Genomic DNA, 19,275 nt, shown 5'->3' with positions numbered 1-19,275 from the left:
TTCATCAAAACAAGATTATTATTATTATTATTTTTCTTTAATTGACATCAGAATATAATAAAAAACACGAAAAAAAAATATATATTTTAAGCATTATTTTCTTAAATAATGATATGGGTTCCGCTTTTTCAAAAACTGCTAAAAAAAAAAATCCAAAAAAATTGGTTTTGGATCAGAGACATAGGAGGTATTGTGCACCTTCAAACCTCCTATAAACAGATTCCATCTTTGCTGTGTTTATATGGGTCCCATGCATGCGCCACATAAGTGTTATATAATTCTTTCTTTTTACTTTTTCTTGATTCTTTTTATTTTTTATTTTTTATATTTCTCCTTTTTCGGCTGTGATGGGCTTTAATGTGTATAGAATAGGCTCATTTTGCGGAAAGGAATATTATAATTGAAAAATTTCTGGTTTGCTTCAACATTCTTCCAAAATGTAGACCAGTCCAATGCAAAAGATTACACCTGCAAAAGCCCAAGAACTCTCTATTTCTATCTATCTATCTCTTTCCCTTCACATCATTTTTGAGGCTGTCCAAATCAGAATATCGGTGGCTAATTCAATTAATTAACTTGGAAAGATTTTATGATTCAGCAGAGGCAGCAAAATATCAGACCATGTTAAAACTCCCACCAATAGAATGTACAAATCATATGTGTCCTTTAAAAAAATTGACTGGCATTTGATGTTAAATGCCGAAGAAAATCAAGGTCGGATTCGATTGTCATTATCCAAATTTGAATCACTTCAAGAACCATTCAGACTAGGTAATGTTGGCTCTTACCCTCTTCCAATAACCGTGAGTATTATTTTCCATTCATTATCACACTTTTGCACTTTTTGCTTCTTTTATTTTATTTTATTATTTTTTTTTTTTTCACTTTTCAGAAAGAAAAGGGGAATTTGGGTGGATCGACTTCATGCTTCTAATTACGTGCACGCAGGAAAAATAGAGGTTCTGTGGGGACAATGGAGGTAAAGACCATCTTCCTTAATGGTGAACAATGTGTAAGCCACTTTGTCGACTCAACAAATCTGTCGCCTAAAAATGGTTCTTTTTTCATTAGCTGATTTTAATACAAGACTTCTGCTAAAATAGTTTTTTCCCTTTTGGGTGAATATAATTAGCTAAAATATTTTTTTAGCATGTTCTGGTACATTATTATTATTAGCACTTCTTTTTATTGATGGATATAATTGAGCTTTGTTGATTTGGCACTGCGAAATCGGTCAGATTCATTGCACGAATAGATTCTGCAGCTAATAGAAGACAAATACTCATTCTCAAAACTTAATTACTACTTTAGCAAGCGAGTAATTATAAGTGTAAGTGATTGCTTTTGTCTAAGAGATTTAACATGAGATATTATTATTGAGTTTTAAAAGGATGAAATATTGGCTGAAAAATGAAAAACCCACTTCATTTTTTTTTTTTTCTTCTCCTTTTTGGGGTTTTTCGGATCTAAATTTCTGCATGATTCCAACTGCATTAGTATTAAATCTCTTAATTTATTCATTCCTTATAGTTTACTTAGGATTAGAAACAAAAGGTGGAGAATGAAACACCAAATATAATTTAAATGAATGCATCCAAAAACTCCGTATATACAACCCAATGTGATAAACTGATAAGAGTGTCCATATATATATTTGTTGGCTGACCCATTCACTGTCAAGCCGAAACTGATATGATGGCCAAACCCTCCCCTTTCACAAAACCAAACAAAGTGCACGCAGACAATTTAGCCTCTATGAATTGTTTTTTCGATTTTTGCCATTTATTTTCCCGGATAAAAATGAAAACGACCCACAAAGCAAAATGCCTCCTATTACGTACACGGATAAGATTTGGAATTGTCATTTTGCTCCAAATGCCTCAAACCACAATCCTATTCCTTCTCCTCCTGGATAGGTCTCTCTGACCCTGCTGACCCATCTTCGTTTTAGGTTGTTTTTGCAGGTTTCAATTACTTGAAAATGTTAATTTTCAAAAATTCTTGGGGGAACTTCACAAGCAAGCTATTTTGATATTATTAAGTTTCAGTGCCTATAAAGTTACCCAAATTAGAAGAAATTCCTCTTAGACCAAAATGTCACAAGCAAGCTACTTTGATATTTTGCCTAAAAAAAACAAAATGAAAACTACCATTTTGGTAATCCTATGTTCTAAGATCAACAAGTTATAAATGATCAAAGGAAAAAATGTGGTTATATTGGGTAAAAGAAGTGCAAAAGCCCCAAATTGAACAAACTCACTGCGATTCTTGAATCGAATTCATTATCTTGGGAAATAATTTCTTCGAATTGGTCTGTTTTGGAAAAATAATTAACTTTGCTGTCAGATGGACCCCAAAAACAAAATACCATGCAACATAAATCCTAATGGGTCCCCGTAAACCATCATTTTATTGAATGCTAGTTCTAAGTGATACACAAGGCATTTTTGAACGCCTTTTAAGCCAAAAAACAAGAAAAAAAAAATAAAAAAAAGGCATTTTTGTACGCCACCTCCAATTGGATAAGGCCACCACACTAACCCGGATAAGGATCCCTGCCCTCGGAAAAAAAGAAAAAAGAAAAAAAGAAATGATTTGAATAACACACCATGCTTGCTTTTAATATTCATTAATTCTATTTCTTAATTCACATTAAATAAACTTAGAATTTCAACATATGCTTAAATCTTTTTTTAAAAAAAATCATGCTCCATTGAATACTCGGCATTGTTCACAAAAAACCAAATAAAAGTAAAATAAAATTCCGATAATAAATTATGTCCAACCTCTAAATTGGAAAAAAAGAAAAAAAGAAAAATCACTTTTTGGGTTCGGACAGACCTTTTTCAGGGTACCCCCTCATAGCTCAGAAGCATAGGGAACACCAACCGAAAAATGAGGCATTGTTAAAGTATAAAACCTAAAGCAAAACACATTATTATTACTTCAGAGAATTCCAGCCAAAAGGAATCAAAGGAAAAGACTAAACAACATAGAAAATCGCATACATTGACATTCAATAAAAGTAGCACCGAATAAATAAATGAAAATTAATAAAAAAAGGTATAAGATTATGTATATTTAACCCATTATTGTAATTATAATCATAACTTAATTCCCCACTAACAACCAGACCTCGGATTTGATTGATTTGCCCCACACCTCAAAAACTATCTTCACCTAATCACAAAACTTAGTTTCTAAGCCAAAAATCCAATGTACCAAACAAGAAAAAATGCAGCAACATTTTCCAACAGAAACAAATAACCAAACAATTTCGTCGGCTGAGAAAAGGACTCCCCGCTGGCCACACAGCCACTTTGAACTTGGAGCGAAGATGGTCGGAAAAAAAAATAACAATAAAAAAAAAAAAAAAATCAAGTGAAGGAAATTGAAAAAAAAAAGAAAAAGAAAGTTTCATTGAGATGGACCTTAAATATATATTTCAGTGGAACAACAAGCCTATCATCAAAAATATAATGCCCGTTTCTTTTTTCTTTTTTTTTTTTTTTTCTATTTTTTGGGCAGAAGTGGGGGTGGGGCTCGAAAAATTAAAGGAATCTCTCATTTTTTTTTAATAATAATTATTTACTAAACATTTGGACCCCAAAGACTCCAAAAACGAGAATTCAATAAACCCAACACGTCCGGCAATACCTTTCTCGCCAAACCCTTGTGGTTATTCGCCGTCGCCGTCCGTACAAACATCGGCATATCCTCATCTTCCTCCTCCTCCGCCTGAGAGACCTCTCCTCCTCCCACGTCCTCCGAAACCTCCTCCTCATCCTCTTTCCCATTCTTCCCTTCATCATTTTTGTCCGGCGAAGTCACCGGAACGACGTGGTTCTCCGCCGGAAGAACATCAACAATCTCTGGCATAGAGACACTCGGTTGGACCTTAACATCGGCGACGGCTTTCGTGGCATCTCGACGACCACCAATCTTGTCCCTTCGCTTGCCTCTTCCAGTGCTCTTCTGGGTCTTCTTGTTCTTCTCGCCGTTGGTTAATTGATCCTCAAAAGCTTCTATAGCTTGGTCCATTAGCTCCCGATTAGCCGACGAGTTCCATCTAAGCCAGTAGCTCGTATAGCAGTCGAAACAGTCGCAATCGAACACGGGAGGCTTGTGGGTATTATTATTGCTGTTGAAATTATTATTATTATTATTATAAGAAGAAGAAGAAGAAGAAGAAGAAGAAGAACCTTTCTTTGAAGATGATGATTTTTTCTTGGATTCTTGAACTACTACCATTGAAGAAGTGGTAGCGGCAGTAGCCGATGTTTTCATGGACCTGGTAATCATGTAAGCAAGGACTTCACGGTCCTCGAAGGAGAGGACCGAAACCAAAGCAAGAATAGCCGCTGGAAGTAACTTCAACACGGAAAGAACATCTATGTCGCTGGAAGAAGATGGAGATGGGTATACTTTACCTTTGTTTTTAATCTTCATGGTTCTTTTTGCTTTGGCTTTTTTTTTTTTTTTTTTTTTTTGGATGGGTTTATGTGGGTAATGAAGAAAATGGAGAGAGAGACAGAGAAAGAGAGAGAGAGAGAGAGAGGGGAGAGAGAAGAACAGTGGTAGGGTTTTTTTTACTTGGTAGAGAAGGCATGGAGTGGTACGTCGGGAAGAAAAGCCACCGTTCTTTGTTTTATTTTTACTTTTTATTAATTTCAAATTTTTTAATCTTTAATATTTCAATTTTGTAAACTGTGTCCCACGCTCCAATGTGGAACGCGTGTTGGTTACCGTCAAAATATGCATAGTTATTGGAGAGAGAATATATGCTGCCTTGGTTTTTAAGATATAATTGGCAATTGTTTTTTTGTTTTTCATTAGGGTTTTACCTTTTGTTTGCCCTTAACTTTTTTGTCTAATCCCTATTGTGAATCTACGGTATGAATTTCTCTTGTTTGCCCTTAACTTTTGTCTAATCCCTATTGTGAATCTACGGTATGAATTTTTTAAAAAATTAAAAATATGTAATTATTCAATTCTTTTTCGTCCCTCTCTTTTTATTGTATTAATCAACTTTATAAGTAAAATAAATAAATAAATAAATAAATAACATCTTTGAGGATTTTGTAAAATCGCTTTTTGCAAAATTTTCCAATTATAGTAGTCTAAAAAATTAAATACTCTCCCATCAAAATTGTTAAGGAATAAGAATCAATCATTTAAATTGTATATTTTAATTCTCTTAAAACATAAAACACCTTACATTCAAACTTTTCACCACAAAAAAAAAAAGAAAAAAAAAACTTACATTCCAACTAAAAAAAAAAAATGTATACATATATATATATATATATAGTCAAAAAACACATATTCAAGTCACATTTTTTTTTAAATAAAATGTATAAAATAAGCACATATGAAAATTCAATTTGACTGGTTGGTTGAAGAAGGCGATGCCGTTTTGATGCGCGTGGCGTTGCAGTAGTGCTGAGAAAAAAGTGGGACCAGAGACGTACTGGCCTATCGGCAGAGGTCAGTAAGTCTGTAGTGCCTCAGAACAAAACTTTATGGGACGGAGCAAGACCAATCCGGTATTACATTTATCCTTAGGGGCTAAAATAGTCATTTTGGCCCTCCCCACGGATAAGGACAACCGACCAAAAAGCACCGTGAGCGGTGTAGATGCTGAGGTGGGTGGAAAAAGGCTGGCTTTGAAGTTTTTTCTTTATATATATATATATATATATTCTTGCATTGATTTATTATTATTTTTTTTTGTTTTTACATCTTTTGATTTTAGGGATTTGAAAGACTTAATTTTACAGTTTAATAGGGTATCCAAACTAGGTCAAGCAGATAGTTTCAGCAGAGTATTTTTATTTGTGTATATGAAAGAGCAAGTTCAAATTATAAAAAAAATATTTTAAATAATTTATAAATTAGATGAGCTATTAAAAAAAATATATATATAGGATACCCAAACTAAATAGGCAATTTATATGTTTGGCCTTTTTTTTTTTTTTTTTTTTCCTCCTTTCCTTTGTAATAGGGTTTGGCTTTTCCTATTTCTTTCTTTAATTCCTTCTAGTTTTATTATTTCTTTGACCGATAAAGAAAAAACAAGTGTCTTTAAGATCAAACTAAGATTCATACCAAGTTTTTCAGAGAGAGAAAAAAAAATATATATATATATATTCATACCTAGTATATTCAGCAATCATGCATGTCACTTTTGGGTAGGTTCAGATTCACCTAACTCAGACAGTGAAAAATTAAAAATAAGAAACAGGTAAAGGAAAAAATTACCGCCATTTTCAGCTTTTCACTTTCCTCTGTTTACCAGTTTCAGAAGCAAAAATTGGGAAAGCAGAAGCAAGTTAGAAACTATCTTTATTTGGGTTTCGTTATCCAATTTTGAAGCAGAACAAAATTAATTAAAATATTCTCGAAATGCTTACTTTGTTGTTAAACAATAAAGCAACCTACTCAATATACTACACACTTTCTCTCACTTTGAGCATCTTTATCTACCACTTTATATTTAAACAAGAAATTAAAGATAGCGACAGTGGGTACAATTATTGTTATTGTTACTTTTTTTTATTATTTTTCACTTGGGTCCACTATACCTGCTTTGACCATAACACTGTCCTGTTTAAACCCCTTTTATATTGCTGGCAATCTTACTCTAAGATTATGTACCTTTTATTATCCTTGGACCATACTCAGTGCCTGAAAAGCTGAAAAATATTAAGATTTTCATAAAAAGATAAAATAAAATAAAATTTGGCCATCCAAGGTTTCGCACATGGATGTGTAAATTTTGGCCGATAGAGTCCAAACTTTCTATTCCTTCGCAGAGTAGTTTAACTGAACTGTAACAGAGATTAGATTAATTAAATTAAGTTGTACAAAATATTTTGTTTTTAGATAAGAAGGATTTAAAATTACCAAGCAAGTGACCAAATTTGTGTTGGAGTTAAATAAATACGGATACGGATAATAAACATATATAAGTTATTTCCATTTAATATTAACAGTAAAATAGAAAACTTAATGACAATGTTTATAATAGACATACTGTTCTCAAACATTTCTCTGTTTGATCTCAACAATCTCTTTAAAAATTCTAACACATATACAATATATATTTGCTCACTTACATTATTAATAAAATCTCAATTTTTTAAAAACTAAAATGATGTGTATATGACTTATTCATTAATTTAATGTATATAAAAAATAATAAAATATAAATATAAATAAATTAAATAGACATTTAATACTAGAATATTATAGAGAATATATATCTAAGAACTCTGCTATATAATTCAATAAATAAGTTAATTTTATTAATAGTATAAATAAACAATGTAAATAAATAATTAATTATGTTAAACCATATAATATTTATATATATCTAACAATTTGTGCATAAACAAATACACGAATAATCAATTTGAGTAAAGCATGGGTATGGTAATGGTAAAGTCTTTTATCTTTAAATTCTTCAAAGTGGTGTTCCTAATCATTGTTAGGTTTCTACCTAACACACATTGAAAGGATGTGTTTTGGGCATTATAGGCATGTTCAATCAGCTTTTTTAATTCTTATCCCCTGTTTGGGATTTCTTCATAACTGCAGACAGGTTTATCCACTGCTGTTTTGGCTTTCATTATCTCTCTCGCTCTCCATGAAATACCTCTCGAAGACCATCCATTGAATAGAGGAGTTAGAAAGAAGAAGAGATTGATTGTAAAAATGCACCAGATTTGCTACACCAAGCTCTTGCCTAACCTACGTTAGTATATAATATAATCAAACCTTAAGATTCATACGAATGTATAGGTTTCCATAAAAATAAAGAAGAAAATGAAGGCAATAAAAAAGGCAAAGAACATGGAAGCAGAATCAGATATTAGTGACTATGGGATGCAAAAATGATTCATTGAAAATCCAGAAGTAGTGTAAACGAGCAAAGCCGATCTTAAGCTCATGTAACTTTTAAAAATGATAAGTTCACCTCAAATTTGTAAATATTTTAAAATTTTGTCTTCAAAATTGGTTGATTCACAAAAAAGCTAAAATTTATCTTCGTTATAACATAAAAATTCTTAAAAAAAATTGAACATTTTAATTTCTTAAATATTTTCGTTCTTGAACTATCAATATATTACATTAATTTTTATTTTTATTTTATAATATTAAATCTAAAAGAAAAATTATATAATTATGACAAGTTTTCTATATGTTTAAATTATTAACATATATAATGTGCATAAAATGCATATTCGAGTTATTTATATGTTATTCATGAGCTAATGAAGATGGATTCACATATTATTCATCAAAAAAGATCAGTTTCATGCATTATACCAGCTTTGTCTATGATTCAAAATTTATTTATTTATTTATTTTTTTGGGGGACAAACCAAACTTATCTTGAATGGATCATCAAACGTTGGGAATATATTTACAGTCCCATCAAAAACCAAAACAAAAGCGTCCGAATGAGAAGACGACGACGACGACGACGACAAAGCAAAAGGGGTCAGGGGTAAAAAACGCACTTGCCTACATTATATGATATTATTACGTGTAGCTCCCAGGGAGAGACACGTGGCGAAACACGCCAAGAGGGAAGTTTGAATCTCCACGACTCCACGTGCCCTGTCTGTCTAGTCCACCCTATTACCAAGATTAATAAATGTTGTCTGGTAAAGTGGTAAATGTTGAACAGCTTTCCTGGCCGATGGGCATGCAAAATTTCCAGCATCCGTATGGGTAATTACCCATTTTAAAATGCAGGCCGAAAGCCCAATCCACAGTTCGGTTTTGGAACGTCCATATGAACTGGGCAAGTGGCCCAACTACCATCTTGCAGTTCTCATACAGATAAACTAGTTTTTTGACTGCTCGATTATGTTTATGTTTCACTCATTTTATTTAGGGAAAAATAAATAAATAAATAAATTAAACTTTTCCTCTAGAAACTTAAAATAATAACAATGAAGGAGTGCTTGAAAAATAATTTCCTTGATGAAAACCGTTTGTTCCAAATACGAGAAATTGAGGAGAAAGAATGGAATGTGTGAGATTAAAGAGAAGCTGAAAAAAGGAAGTGTGGTATCCTTCACAAGTGTCAGCAACAGCAGCAGCATTTAGGGTGTAGCGGAGCTTAGAGAGTTTGTGGGGTTGCACTTGGTGTGGACACGTAAGCGAGCTGTGATCCTGGTCAAAAAGCCTTTTGGGTAGGGGCTTTGACCACCCTGCTATGCTATGCTATGCTATGCTATATGCTATGCATGTCAGGCTATCATTTTTGCTGTTACATATACAATTCTTTCTTTCGGTGGCATTACCTCACAAATACCCTATTTCATCTTATCAATTCCACTGCTCTTCATTTATGTATAAAAATTAAAATTAAAATTAAATGAAGTATATATTACGTACCCATTTAAGATTGAACAATATCTTGCATTACATAATTAAATTCATAACGCAAAATGAAAATAAATGTGAGAGAGAGAGAGAGAGAGAGAGAGAGACTTTAATTACCAAATTATATTACATTCAAATTAATTTACTCAAAAGAATAATGGCATGATCAGATAATTTGTATTATAAATGAGTACATATAAGGTCATGTAGGTTGTTGATCATCATGATGAGGAGGATCCGAGATGAGAGATTGAATTGCACTAGAAAGGTTTGACATAGCAGTCACAAGATTGACCATCCCTTGCTGTTTCACTTCGTTTTGAGCTTCTTCTATCTCAAGCCTTCTGCGTTGCACCTCCATTATCTCACGGTGTCGTTTCTCTTTCTTCTCTTCGCAATTTTGAAGCGTTTTGGCCAATAGGGAAGCACTTCGCTTCATGCTGGATCCTATTTTCTCATGTTTTTTACCTTTTGTATCATCAGACTCCGTGTGCTTCTCGCTTCGCTCTGTTCCCGCCGATTCTGATCTTTCTAAGACATTTTTCACAACGTACATCGTATACATTATCAGCAAATTAATATATGCTCGTTCCTTTTGGTAATATAATGCTCTTTCTTTGTACGTAATATTAAAAAGACAATAAATTTAATTCACCGAAAAACAATAAAGACAATATCACGCATGCTAAATTCACGTGCAAACAATAAACAGAGTGTGTGGTGTAAAAAAAAATAAAATTAAATAAATAAATAATTTTGGTTTAATTAAAAAGCAATGAAAAAATTATTAAACACAAAGTCAAAACCCCTATGTAAACCCCCAAAGCAGGATTCACGAGTGAGTTGAAAAAGGATGAACTTTTTTTCTGGCAGAACTCTCACTCTCACTTTTGTTGGAGTCCGCAAAAAAATCACTGAGAATCTTGACACAGCGTATTAGCACACTTGTGTGCATGATTGTATTTACCCTTTTTACATTTCCAATTAAATTAAATTTCTCAAAATTCCATCACTCTTTTCGTTTTTTGTTTTTTGTCTTTTTTTTTTTTTTTGGGTACTCAATACTATAATTTCAAAAAAAAAAAAAAAAAAATCAGAATAAAGAATTTCCATGGTCATCTTGCGATGCCCACCGAATGCAAACTTCCAAATCTAACAGCCTACGGTTAGATGACACATAAGCATTGCGCATACATGATTAAAGCACACAATTGGTTGCATTAAAACGTGGCATTGGCAGAGTTCTGAACACCTTGAAAGTTTGACCACAATAGTTTTCTATTTTTGTAACTAGATACAGGTGAGAGAAAATAAAATTCTCAGTGCTATAAACTTCCAAGTACAGTACCTGAAGCAACCGGAGGAGAACCCATGGGAGCCGGAAGGAGAGGCGGAGCGGTGAGGGGAGCCGGAGAAGGAGAAACAGAAAGAGTTTGTGGGACCCGCAATGCGGTTGTCTGTGTGGAGTATTTCCTCTGAAGAACTTCGTTTAGAGCTTGAAAGACTTCCAAGGCCATGTTAGAGGGCAGGTTCCAAAGCTTGCGGTCATGCTTCTCCAAATTCCAATAAGATGGTAGGTCGGTTCTTGACTGGGCATTGGACTCGTACTCACGGACCTTCTTGTAGTCGCGAAGCAGGTTATCCCACCTGTCGTTGCATTGGTTGGAGCTTCTTAAACACCAATGGCTCCAGCAGTAGTTCTCCACCCACTTCCACCTCAGCTCCCCTTTCGTAGTGGGGTCCAGAGAGGTAGAGGCCGGCTTGATCCGACGTTCCTCGTCGAGTTTCTTTGCCGTGATCAGGATCATCGTTTCCTGGATGGTCCAGTTTCCTTTCTTGTAGTCTCGCACGAGCGGAGTTAACGTGGCGGTCGATGTGCTGGGTCCACCTTGGGCAGCCGAGAAATGCGGTGGTTGAATGGTGGGACGGTGGTGTGGGTGGTGCTCTGCCGCCGCTGTGGTAGTAGGCTCCGACATCGTTTTGGCATCTAAGAGGGTGAGAGAGAGGGGTGGGGGATCGAAATTGTGGGGGGGTTATATGGTGGAGGGAAGAGTAGGTTCAATGATTTCTCCATCGGGGCTAAGATAATGCCACGTGTCGGAGAGATAAAGTTTCCGTCGTGGAAGTCACCCGGATTCGTCACGTGGCGACGAAATTAGACGCTATTGAAAAAAGAAATCCCTGAGAGCAGCGGAGTTTTATAAATAGCTGCTTATTATGCTACGTTAGCTTGTTTCAATGTCTCGCAGTTACTATTATCTCGTGTTCTAATTTAATTTATCGCGAGTAATTCATTTTCTCTGGTTTCTTTTGCCTGTGTTTTGGGAGCAGCCGAGATAAATCCCTTCCACCGTCCACCGCTTTTTCGCTTTTGGATTGGCTTTTTATTATTTAAAAGTTTTAAAATATAAAATCCACAACAAATATTGACTTTGTGTTGAATCTATTATTTTCCTTTCGTATCCAGTAATTAAAGAAAACGTTTGACCATTCCGAACGGTGAAACCTCAATGGATCAAAAGTTTGATATTGATATTCACGGGTTGAAGTAATTAATAAAACTGTAAATCGAAGGAATTTGGCAATTTGGATGCGATTTTTAATCTATGATCTTTTGGTTTGCCTGTGAATATTTTATTTTGTTAATAATTTTTAGTCATCATTATTAGCCCCAAAAAAAAAAAAAACTGTTTTTCTTCAACATTGACCATGACGATATTAAACATCTCCCAATCTTGTTCTGTAGTGTTTTAGACAACTTTTCTTTGAATTTATAAAATATACAAAAAATAAAATTGTCATTTTTTTTTTTTTAAGTAAAGAAGAATGTTTTATTAGTCAAGTGTAAAAAATTGTCACGTTACATCTCAATTAACATTTTATTTTTCTTCACAAGAGTTTTTGAAATTTAAATAATGTAAATCATATAGCAATTATCATTGTATTCAAAGACAATTAGCATTTATGACATAAGTATCCTTGATCTAAGATTGATTCTGTATAAAATTTAAAAAATGCAAACACAACTTCTAAGATGATTGAAGTTGTATTCAAACTTTCTTTATTTATTTGTATAACTCTTTTTTTTTTTTTTTTTTTTTTTGGGGTGAAATTGAGAGCTAATGCCCCAAGTGAAAACCAAGAGACTACACAATCGCTACAAGCTTTTAACAATTAAAATTGTACAACTTATAATATTTAGTTTGTATATAATGTTACGAGCTCCGTTCAAAAAAAAAAAAAAAAAAAAATCAATGCCGTCAAATAAAAATAATAATATGAAAACTCAATAGTTCGGTTGGTTTAAGGTGGCGGGCGACACCGTTTTGCAGTACTTATCGGGTAACCTTGGAAGGGACCTACGATGTATTGGCCTATCGGTGAGTTAGAGCCAGCCACACCGTACATAGCTTTATATGAACTTTTTTGAGACTGAGACCGTCCACGCCATGCATGGTATTACATCTACCTTCCGGGGCTCAAATAGTCATTTAAATTAATGATCAACCGACGGAAAACCACCGTGAGCGGTTTGGATGGTAAAAAAGTTGGCCTCCAAGTTCTTGCACTTACATATATTTTAAACATTTTTAGGTCTTTTCTTCAACGGTGTGCGTGCATTTTTGTCCTTTGAAGGTTTAGATTCTACTTTCCCTCCATCGAATTCAAAAGTACAATCATTAATTTTTTTTATGATAACAAAATTATTTTTTTGAGTAATTTATTATTTAGAGTTACCTGTAGGAGTTTAATATCTAATTTAGTATGTAGGTAGTTTCTGCCTTTGGCTATTTCTAATTATTTTATTTTTTCAAATTTTGGAGATGTAATTTGAGATGAGTAGAGGAAATTACGAGGCTGTCCATAGGACACTTATATTTTAAAATTGGAAATTGAAGAAAGGACAGTAAGTAGAATTATTACTCTTTCAGTGGGCACTTTGAGCATAACAAGTTTTAAATTGCATGCAATCTTAGGAGAAGATTATGTACTTTTATTATTCAAGGGCCACACTAGGTGCCTGACAAGGTGAAAGATTATGCAAGATTTTCACAAAATTTTTCCCAATACAAAGTTCTACACATATATGGGATGTGAATCTTCTTCGGTCCCATAAATTTTGTCCACCAAGTGACCAAGGATCAAAAATTTTAAAAAAATTTACCAACCAACCCAAGTGACCAAATTTGTTTTCACCTTAAAAAAAGAAAAAAAGAAAAATGTGTGACCAAATTTGTACATAAACAAAAACAAAAAGCATCAACTCAAGTAAAAACAGGAGTATGATATACTCGCTTCCAAGAGCTGCTACAACAAACAGATTGTTACTTAGATGGGAGTGGAATCGTACTAGAACAAAAGTGGTTCCAAAACATGGTTAAACAGTTTTCTACGTAACACATTTCTGCATAATTCAATCAGATTTCTTATCCGCTGTTTGGGATTTCTTTATGGCTGCAGACCGCTTATCCTCTACCGTTTTGGCATGAATTTCATCTCTCTCCCTGAAATACCTCTCGAAGGCCCTCGGAAGGAATCGAGGAATTAAAAAGCAAAACAGATTAATCGAAAAATACACCAGATTTGCTATAGCCAAGCTCTTCCCAAACCAATACCACGCAACGTCCTACACCATTAAAAAAAATATTAAATTTAATTACCATTTCAAAATAAAATAAAATAAAAATTGGACACTTTGTTGATATAAACCCAATTTAAGAATTACTTTGACTTGTGCATTTGCAGGGAGAGTTTTGTTAATCCAGACGTCTTGAATCCAGTCGATGATAACGAAGATCCTTCGGACTGTATAAAGCAACGGGACTAAAGCTCTCACAGGTGGCGAAAACAGAGACAGCCCACTTATTATATTCTCAGTCAAAATCTGAAATGAAAGCAAGAACAAGTGTGGAGTCGCCGATCGAACGGCATGTTCATCGCCTCTCGCGAACCCACCCAACACGTAAGCAAGAGGCAAGAACAGCCCCACCGTAGTCCCAACCACCACGTACACCCTGAACAATTTGCTTCCTTGGAAGATCTCCGGCGACCGAGATCTTACACTTCCATGGGCAGGGAAAGCCAGCCGAGACAGAGCAAGAAGATAAGCCGACGTGAAAGCTGGGAAGACTAAGTCCAGAAGTGGGACCAGACCACTGGCTGAGAAAACCATTATGAATGCCACCAGCTGAAGCTCTATTACCCGCAATGAACCCATTACGCCCCCGACCGCCGACTGGTTCTGTTGTTGATGGTTGGTTGGCGTTGGTTTGTGAAGTGGTGGCTTACCGGAGGGTGTGTCGGTGGCGGTGTGGTCGGGCTCCATTTGTGGAGCTACGGCTAGAGATACCCCGGACATGTTTGATTCAATGACTTTGAGAAGAGAAAGTAAAGGAAAACAGAGATAAAAGAGAATTTAAAGTGTTAAGAGGCAGATGGGATAACCAAAAAAATAAAAATAAAAAGTTATATTTAATTGGTTTAAAGGATTAACGAGAAACAAAAACTTACCCAGTCAAGAAGTCAGAATAATCTTTGTTGTCTTGTAATCAAAACCGTTGAGATAGATACGAATAGGTATCCCCAAAAAAAAAAAAAAAAAAAAAGACCCAAAAAAAGAAAGAAAGTGTAGAGGAAGAGAAGGCAAAGAACAGAAAAGAAGCCAGAATCGGATATTACTGATGATGATCGATAGGATGCGGAATGATTCAATCAAAAACCTCCGAATGAGAAGACGACGGAACAGGGAGTCAGGGGTGGTGTGTAAAAGCACTGACCTAGATTCTGCTGTTATAACGTGTAGATCCCTGAGTGAGACACGTGGATTGACATCCATGTGGGCAGTTTTGAAATCCACACGTGTCATGTCTTTTCCATTATGCACCGCATCTGCATTGGTGTAAATATCCATTTTAGATTGCGGGGTTAAGCCCAACCCATATGAACTGGGCAAGTGGGCCAACTTCATTCTTGCATTGGCTCACAGAAGTGTTAAAAAGCGAAACAATGGAATTGAAGCCATTCTTTGCCCAATTTTGTGAAATGTGATTCAAGTTTTGAATTATTAATAAAATTGTATTCTAAGGAGGAACCTTCCAACAGAAATTAAATTTAAAATATATTAAACTTGTTGATTTAATCTAACAAAAAAAAATTTAGGATCAGCCTAGTTAGTGGGAGAAAAGCCACTGTTTCTTTAAACAAGAATTCCAAACTTAAATTCGCATTCTTTTAAGTAAAAAATATATATTACAGGAAAAAAAGGGCCAAAAAAAAAAAAAAACAAGGGTGCACGGAATAAATTTTGTATACATATTTATTTTATGTAAATTGTGTTTTTTTTTTTTTTTGTTGGATTAAAATGTGGGATTGTTTAAATGAGAGAGTGGGGTGGGTGAAACGAAAGAGTAAAGAGAAGGTGGAAAAGGGGTGGTATGGTACGTACCCTTCACAATTGTCAGCAGCAGAATTTGGAGCGGAGCGGAGATCAGAGAGTTTGTGGGTGGCAGTTGGTGGGGACTTGCGGAGTTTTTGGTCCTGGTCAAAAGTCATTGGCTTGAGGATTTGACCAACCCTGCCATTCAATGTCAGTCTTATCATTTTTCCTACTGCTATACAATTCAGCATTACCCCACTCTTTTTATATTCTCATCTTGTTTATTCCGCTATATCTTCATTTAGATTATTACATGAAAAAAAATAAAAATAAAAATTCAATCCCCTACTTAAAACATTAATATTAGCCTTAATCTATCTCGCATTACATAATTAATGACAATGTGAAAGACTTCTCAAATCAATTCATAATATAAATTTGTCACACTTTCACATGGACTTGTAAGAAAATTATTTAGGATACTGCTTGAATGACGCATTACTCCAATTAGAATAACAAATACTTGAGAAGAGATTTCTTGGCTTTTTGCCTTCGCCAAAATTAGTTTGTTTTAGTGTCCAAGCGTTGTCTTTCATTATAAATGTTATAATTCACATTATCATCAACCCCACACAATTTAAGTTAGAGAGGAAAAAAAAATGAATAAATAAAGGAATTTCTTTACTGATATATAGCAATGATTTCTAACAAGTTTGTCCCCACATGAACTACATAATTTTGGTAAACAAAATAAACTGAAATAAAATAAAATAAAAATTCAAACAAAATTTATTAGAATAAAACTTAATTTAATGAAATGTACATGTTGATCTTGGTACATTCACACTGATATTGACTAATTATCATGATCCGTACACACGACTTGTAAGGATGCAAATTGTTTGAAATTGCGGTTAAATTAAAAGGCAAACCTTGGATATTATGGATATAATTAATTAATTATTATCCCAAATGAAATTAAATACAAATTGATCAATTTACCGGATTTACCCCCCCCCCCCAAAAAAAAAAAAAAAAAGAAAAAAGAAAAAAAAAAGAATTGGCCGATGAGAAATAATTGTACTATTTTGTAAAACGAGAAGTGTGTGTTATCACGTAGGTTGATGATGAGGATGATGATGATACGAAATGAGCGATTGAATTGCAGTGGAAAGGTTAGCCACAGCCCCTACAAGATTCACCATTCCTTGCCTGTTCACTTCGTTGTGTGCTTCTTCGATCTCAAGCTTTTTCCTTTCCATCTCCATTATCTCACGGTGTCGTTTCTCTTTCTTTTCCTCGCAGTTTTGAAGCGTTTTGGCCAACAACGAAGCACTTCTTTTTATGCTGGAGCTTATTTTCCCATGTTTCTTTCGTTTTGTATCACTAGTCTCCTCGTCCTTTTCACTTGCCTCTGTACCCGACGAATCTGATCTTTCTACAATTATATATTATTCTAAAAAATTAATAAAATTGAAATTAAACAAAATCTCATAAAAAAATAATAAAAAATAGTATCGGAAAAGTCGGTATATTATAAAGTTCACATTTAGAGGGAAAAAAAAAAAAAAAACTTAGTCAGCTAAACTGTGAGGGATTAATTAATCATATTAATTAAACAAACCCAAGTCAAACAACCTGCTCGTATATCCCCTGGAGGATTAAGGAATAAAATGGATAAGCTTTTTTCTTTTTCTTATTTTATTATTTCCCTGGCAGAGCTCTCTCACTTTGATGGAGTACTCTGTCAAGAAAATCACTAAAAGAATCATGAAGCAGCATCTAACACACAATGGTGGTGCATGATTGAAAAACAATGGGCTGTGCATTAAATGTGGCCTGAGTTTTCAAACCCCACAAGTTTGACCCACAAAGACAAACATTAAATTTTCCTCACTGCTACTTATATATATATATATATATATATATATAGGGTACCTGAAGGTGCCGGAGCAGAGGTCGTCGGAGCTGGAAGGAGAGGCCGGGCGGCGAGGGGAGCCGGAGAAGGAGAAACCGAAAGAGTCTGTGGGTCCCGCAATGCGGTTGTCTGGGTGGAGTATTTCCTCTGAAGAACTTCGTTGAGAGCTTGGAAGACCTCCAGGGCCATATTAGAGGGCAGGTTGCGGAGTTTGCGATCCTGCTTTTCCATGTTCCAATAGGAGGGTAGGTCGGGTTTTGATTGGGCATTCGACTCGTACTCACGGACCTTCTTGTAGTCGCGAAGCAGGTTATCCCATTTGTCATTGCATTGGTTGGAGCTTCTCAGACATCCTTGGCTCCAGCAGTAGTTCTCCACCCACTTCCACCTCAGCTCGCCTTTCGTCGTCGAAGTAGATGTGGGGTCCGGTGGGGCCGATCTCGCTTTGTACCGACGCTCCTCGTCGAGCTTCTTGGCCGTGATTAGGATCAGCGTCTCTTGGATGGTCCAGTTCCCTTTCCTGTATTCCCTCTCGATCGGTGTCGACGTGGAGCTTGAGGTTGTGGGACCTACTGAAGCCGCCGAAAAATGCGGTGATTTGCGGTGGTGATGAGGCTGTTGCTGTTGTTGTTGTTGTTGTTGTGGGTTCACCGGCGGCGAAATTGTTGCCGCCGGCGATGTTGTTGTCGGCTCCGACATCTCTTAGCTGTAGAGAGAGAGAGAGATTGAGATGGGAAAGGGGGGGTTTGGGGAAGTTTGTGGAGGGGTTATAAGTTGGAGAATGGAGTAGAGATTCAATGATTACTACTACATCGGGCCTAACACAACGCCACGTGTATGATTGAGGGAGTATCTTTGCCGCACTCATCAGGATTTGTCACGTGGCGACCAATTGAGACGCTGGTGTATTGTCGAATAGGAATCCTTGAGAGTAGCAGAGTTTTTTTTTTTTTTTTTTTTACTTTTTTTTTATTCCACAGACTTAAGTGGATGCCAAATCTCGTGTTTTATTCAATTTATCACGAGTAGTTTATTGATATTAATATTTTCGCCTTTTTTCCCTCTGTTTTGGGGACAGCCGAGAAATCCCAAGCCTTGTCCAGCTACCTCCAGCCAGCCTCTTATTTATTTTTTTCAAAATTGAAAATTATACAAAATCAGGAATAAATACTGTATCGCATAGCGTCCTACTAGTATTGTTCTTTTTGTTACCCAATAATTAATTATGAAAACAAAAAAAAATGTTTTGAGTATTTCAAACGGTGAAGCTTCAATGGACAAGCTTGAATTCCAGTACATTTTTGTACATTTGACAACCTGAATTGTTATATTTCTGTACATTTGACACACTACAGAGAGCGTTGTTACAACTTTTGCCAAGCCATATATAGAAAATGAACTATACTCAAAAAGAAAACAGTCTGGCTACATAATCATCTTCCAGCTGCCATGGGGAAGCCAATGGTGAAAACAACTTTGTGAACCAACTCAAATCTGAGAAGGGGATGGCAATGCAAAGCTCATCATTAAAAAGGAAGAGAAAGAAACTGGCAGAGTGAGCTTTGAATGTGTTTAACAAACA

The 19,275-nt window shown here is 35.1% G+C and overlaps 4 protein-coding genes across 4 annotated transcripts; all 4 read right to left on the bottom strand.

Annotated features, from left to right (window-relative positions):
* Nucleotides 1–3,391: 3,391 nt before the first annotated feature.
* Nucleotides 3,392–4,682, bottom strand: LOC107428286 (uncharacterized). Its single transcript, XM_025078642.3, has one exon. The coding sequence runs from the start codon at nucleotides 4,447–4,449 to the stop codon at nucleotides 3,592–3,594; it is 858 nt and encodes a 285-aa protein (XP_024934410.3). The 5' UTR covers nucleotides 4,450–4,682; the 3' UTR covers nucleotides 3,392–3,591.
* A 4,825-nt stretch (nucleotides 4,683–9,507) lies between these two features.
* Nucleotides 9,508–11,751, bottom strand: LOC107428303 (trihelix transcription factor ASR3). Its single transcript, XM_016038821.4, has 2 exons — nucleotides 10,748–11,751; nucleotides 9,508–9,930 (listed from the first exon to the last, which is right to left on the bottom strand). The coding sequence occupies exons 1-2, from the start codon at nucleotides 11,373–11,375 to the stop codon at nucleotides 9,602–9,604; spliced, it is 957 nt and encodes a 318-aa protein (XP_015894307.3). The 5' UTR covers nucleotides 11,376–11,751; the 3' UTR covers nucleotides 9,508–9,601.
* A 1,913-nt stretch (nucleotides 11,752–13,664) lies between these two features.
* On the bottom strand, nucleotides 13,665–15,137 carry LOC107428305 (uncharacterized). Its single transcript, XM_016038823.4, has 3 exons — nucleotides 14,911–15,137; nucleotides 14,126–14,772; nucleotides 13,665–14,026 (listed from the first exon to the last, which is right to left on the bottom strand). The coding sequence occupies exons 2-3, from the start codon at nucleotides 14,756–14,758 to the stop codon at nucleotides 13,814–13,816; spliced, it is 846 nt and encodes a 281-aa protein (XP_015894309.1). The 5' UTR covers nucleotides 14,759–14,772; nucleotides 14,911–15,137; the 3' UTR covers nucleotides 13,665–13,813.
* A 1,404-nt stretch (nucleotides 15,138–16,541) lies between these two features.
* LOC107428301 (trihelix transcription factor ASR3) lies at nucleotides 16,542–18,801 on the bottom strand. The gene is made up of 2 exons (XM_016038818.4): nucleotides 17,714–18,801; nucleotides 16,542–17,213 (listed from the first exon to the last, which is right to left on the bottom strand). The coding sequence occupies exons 1-2, from the start codon at nucleotides 18,390–18,392 to the stop codon at nucleotides 16,888–16,890; spliced, it is 1,005 nt and encodes a 334-aa protein (XP_015894304.1). The 5' UTR covers nucleotides 18,393–18,801; the 3' UTR covers nucleotides 16,542–16,887.
* Between the last annotated feature and the right edge of the window lie 474 nt (nucleotides 18,802–19,275).

This window comes from Ziziphus jujuba, chromosome 12 (genome assembly GCF_031755915.1).
Source record: "Ziziphus jujuba cultivar Dongzao chromosome 12, ASM3175591v1".
Taxonomy (NCBI): Eukaryota; Viridiplantae; Streptophyta; class Magnoliopsida; order Rosales; family Rhamnaceae; genus Ziziphus; species Ziziphus jujuba.
Note: the sequence above shows the minus strand (reverse complement) of the source record. Positions and strands in the feature narration are given on the sequence as shown.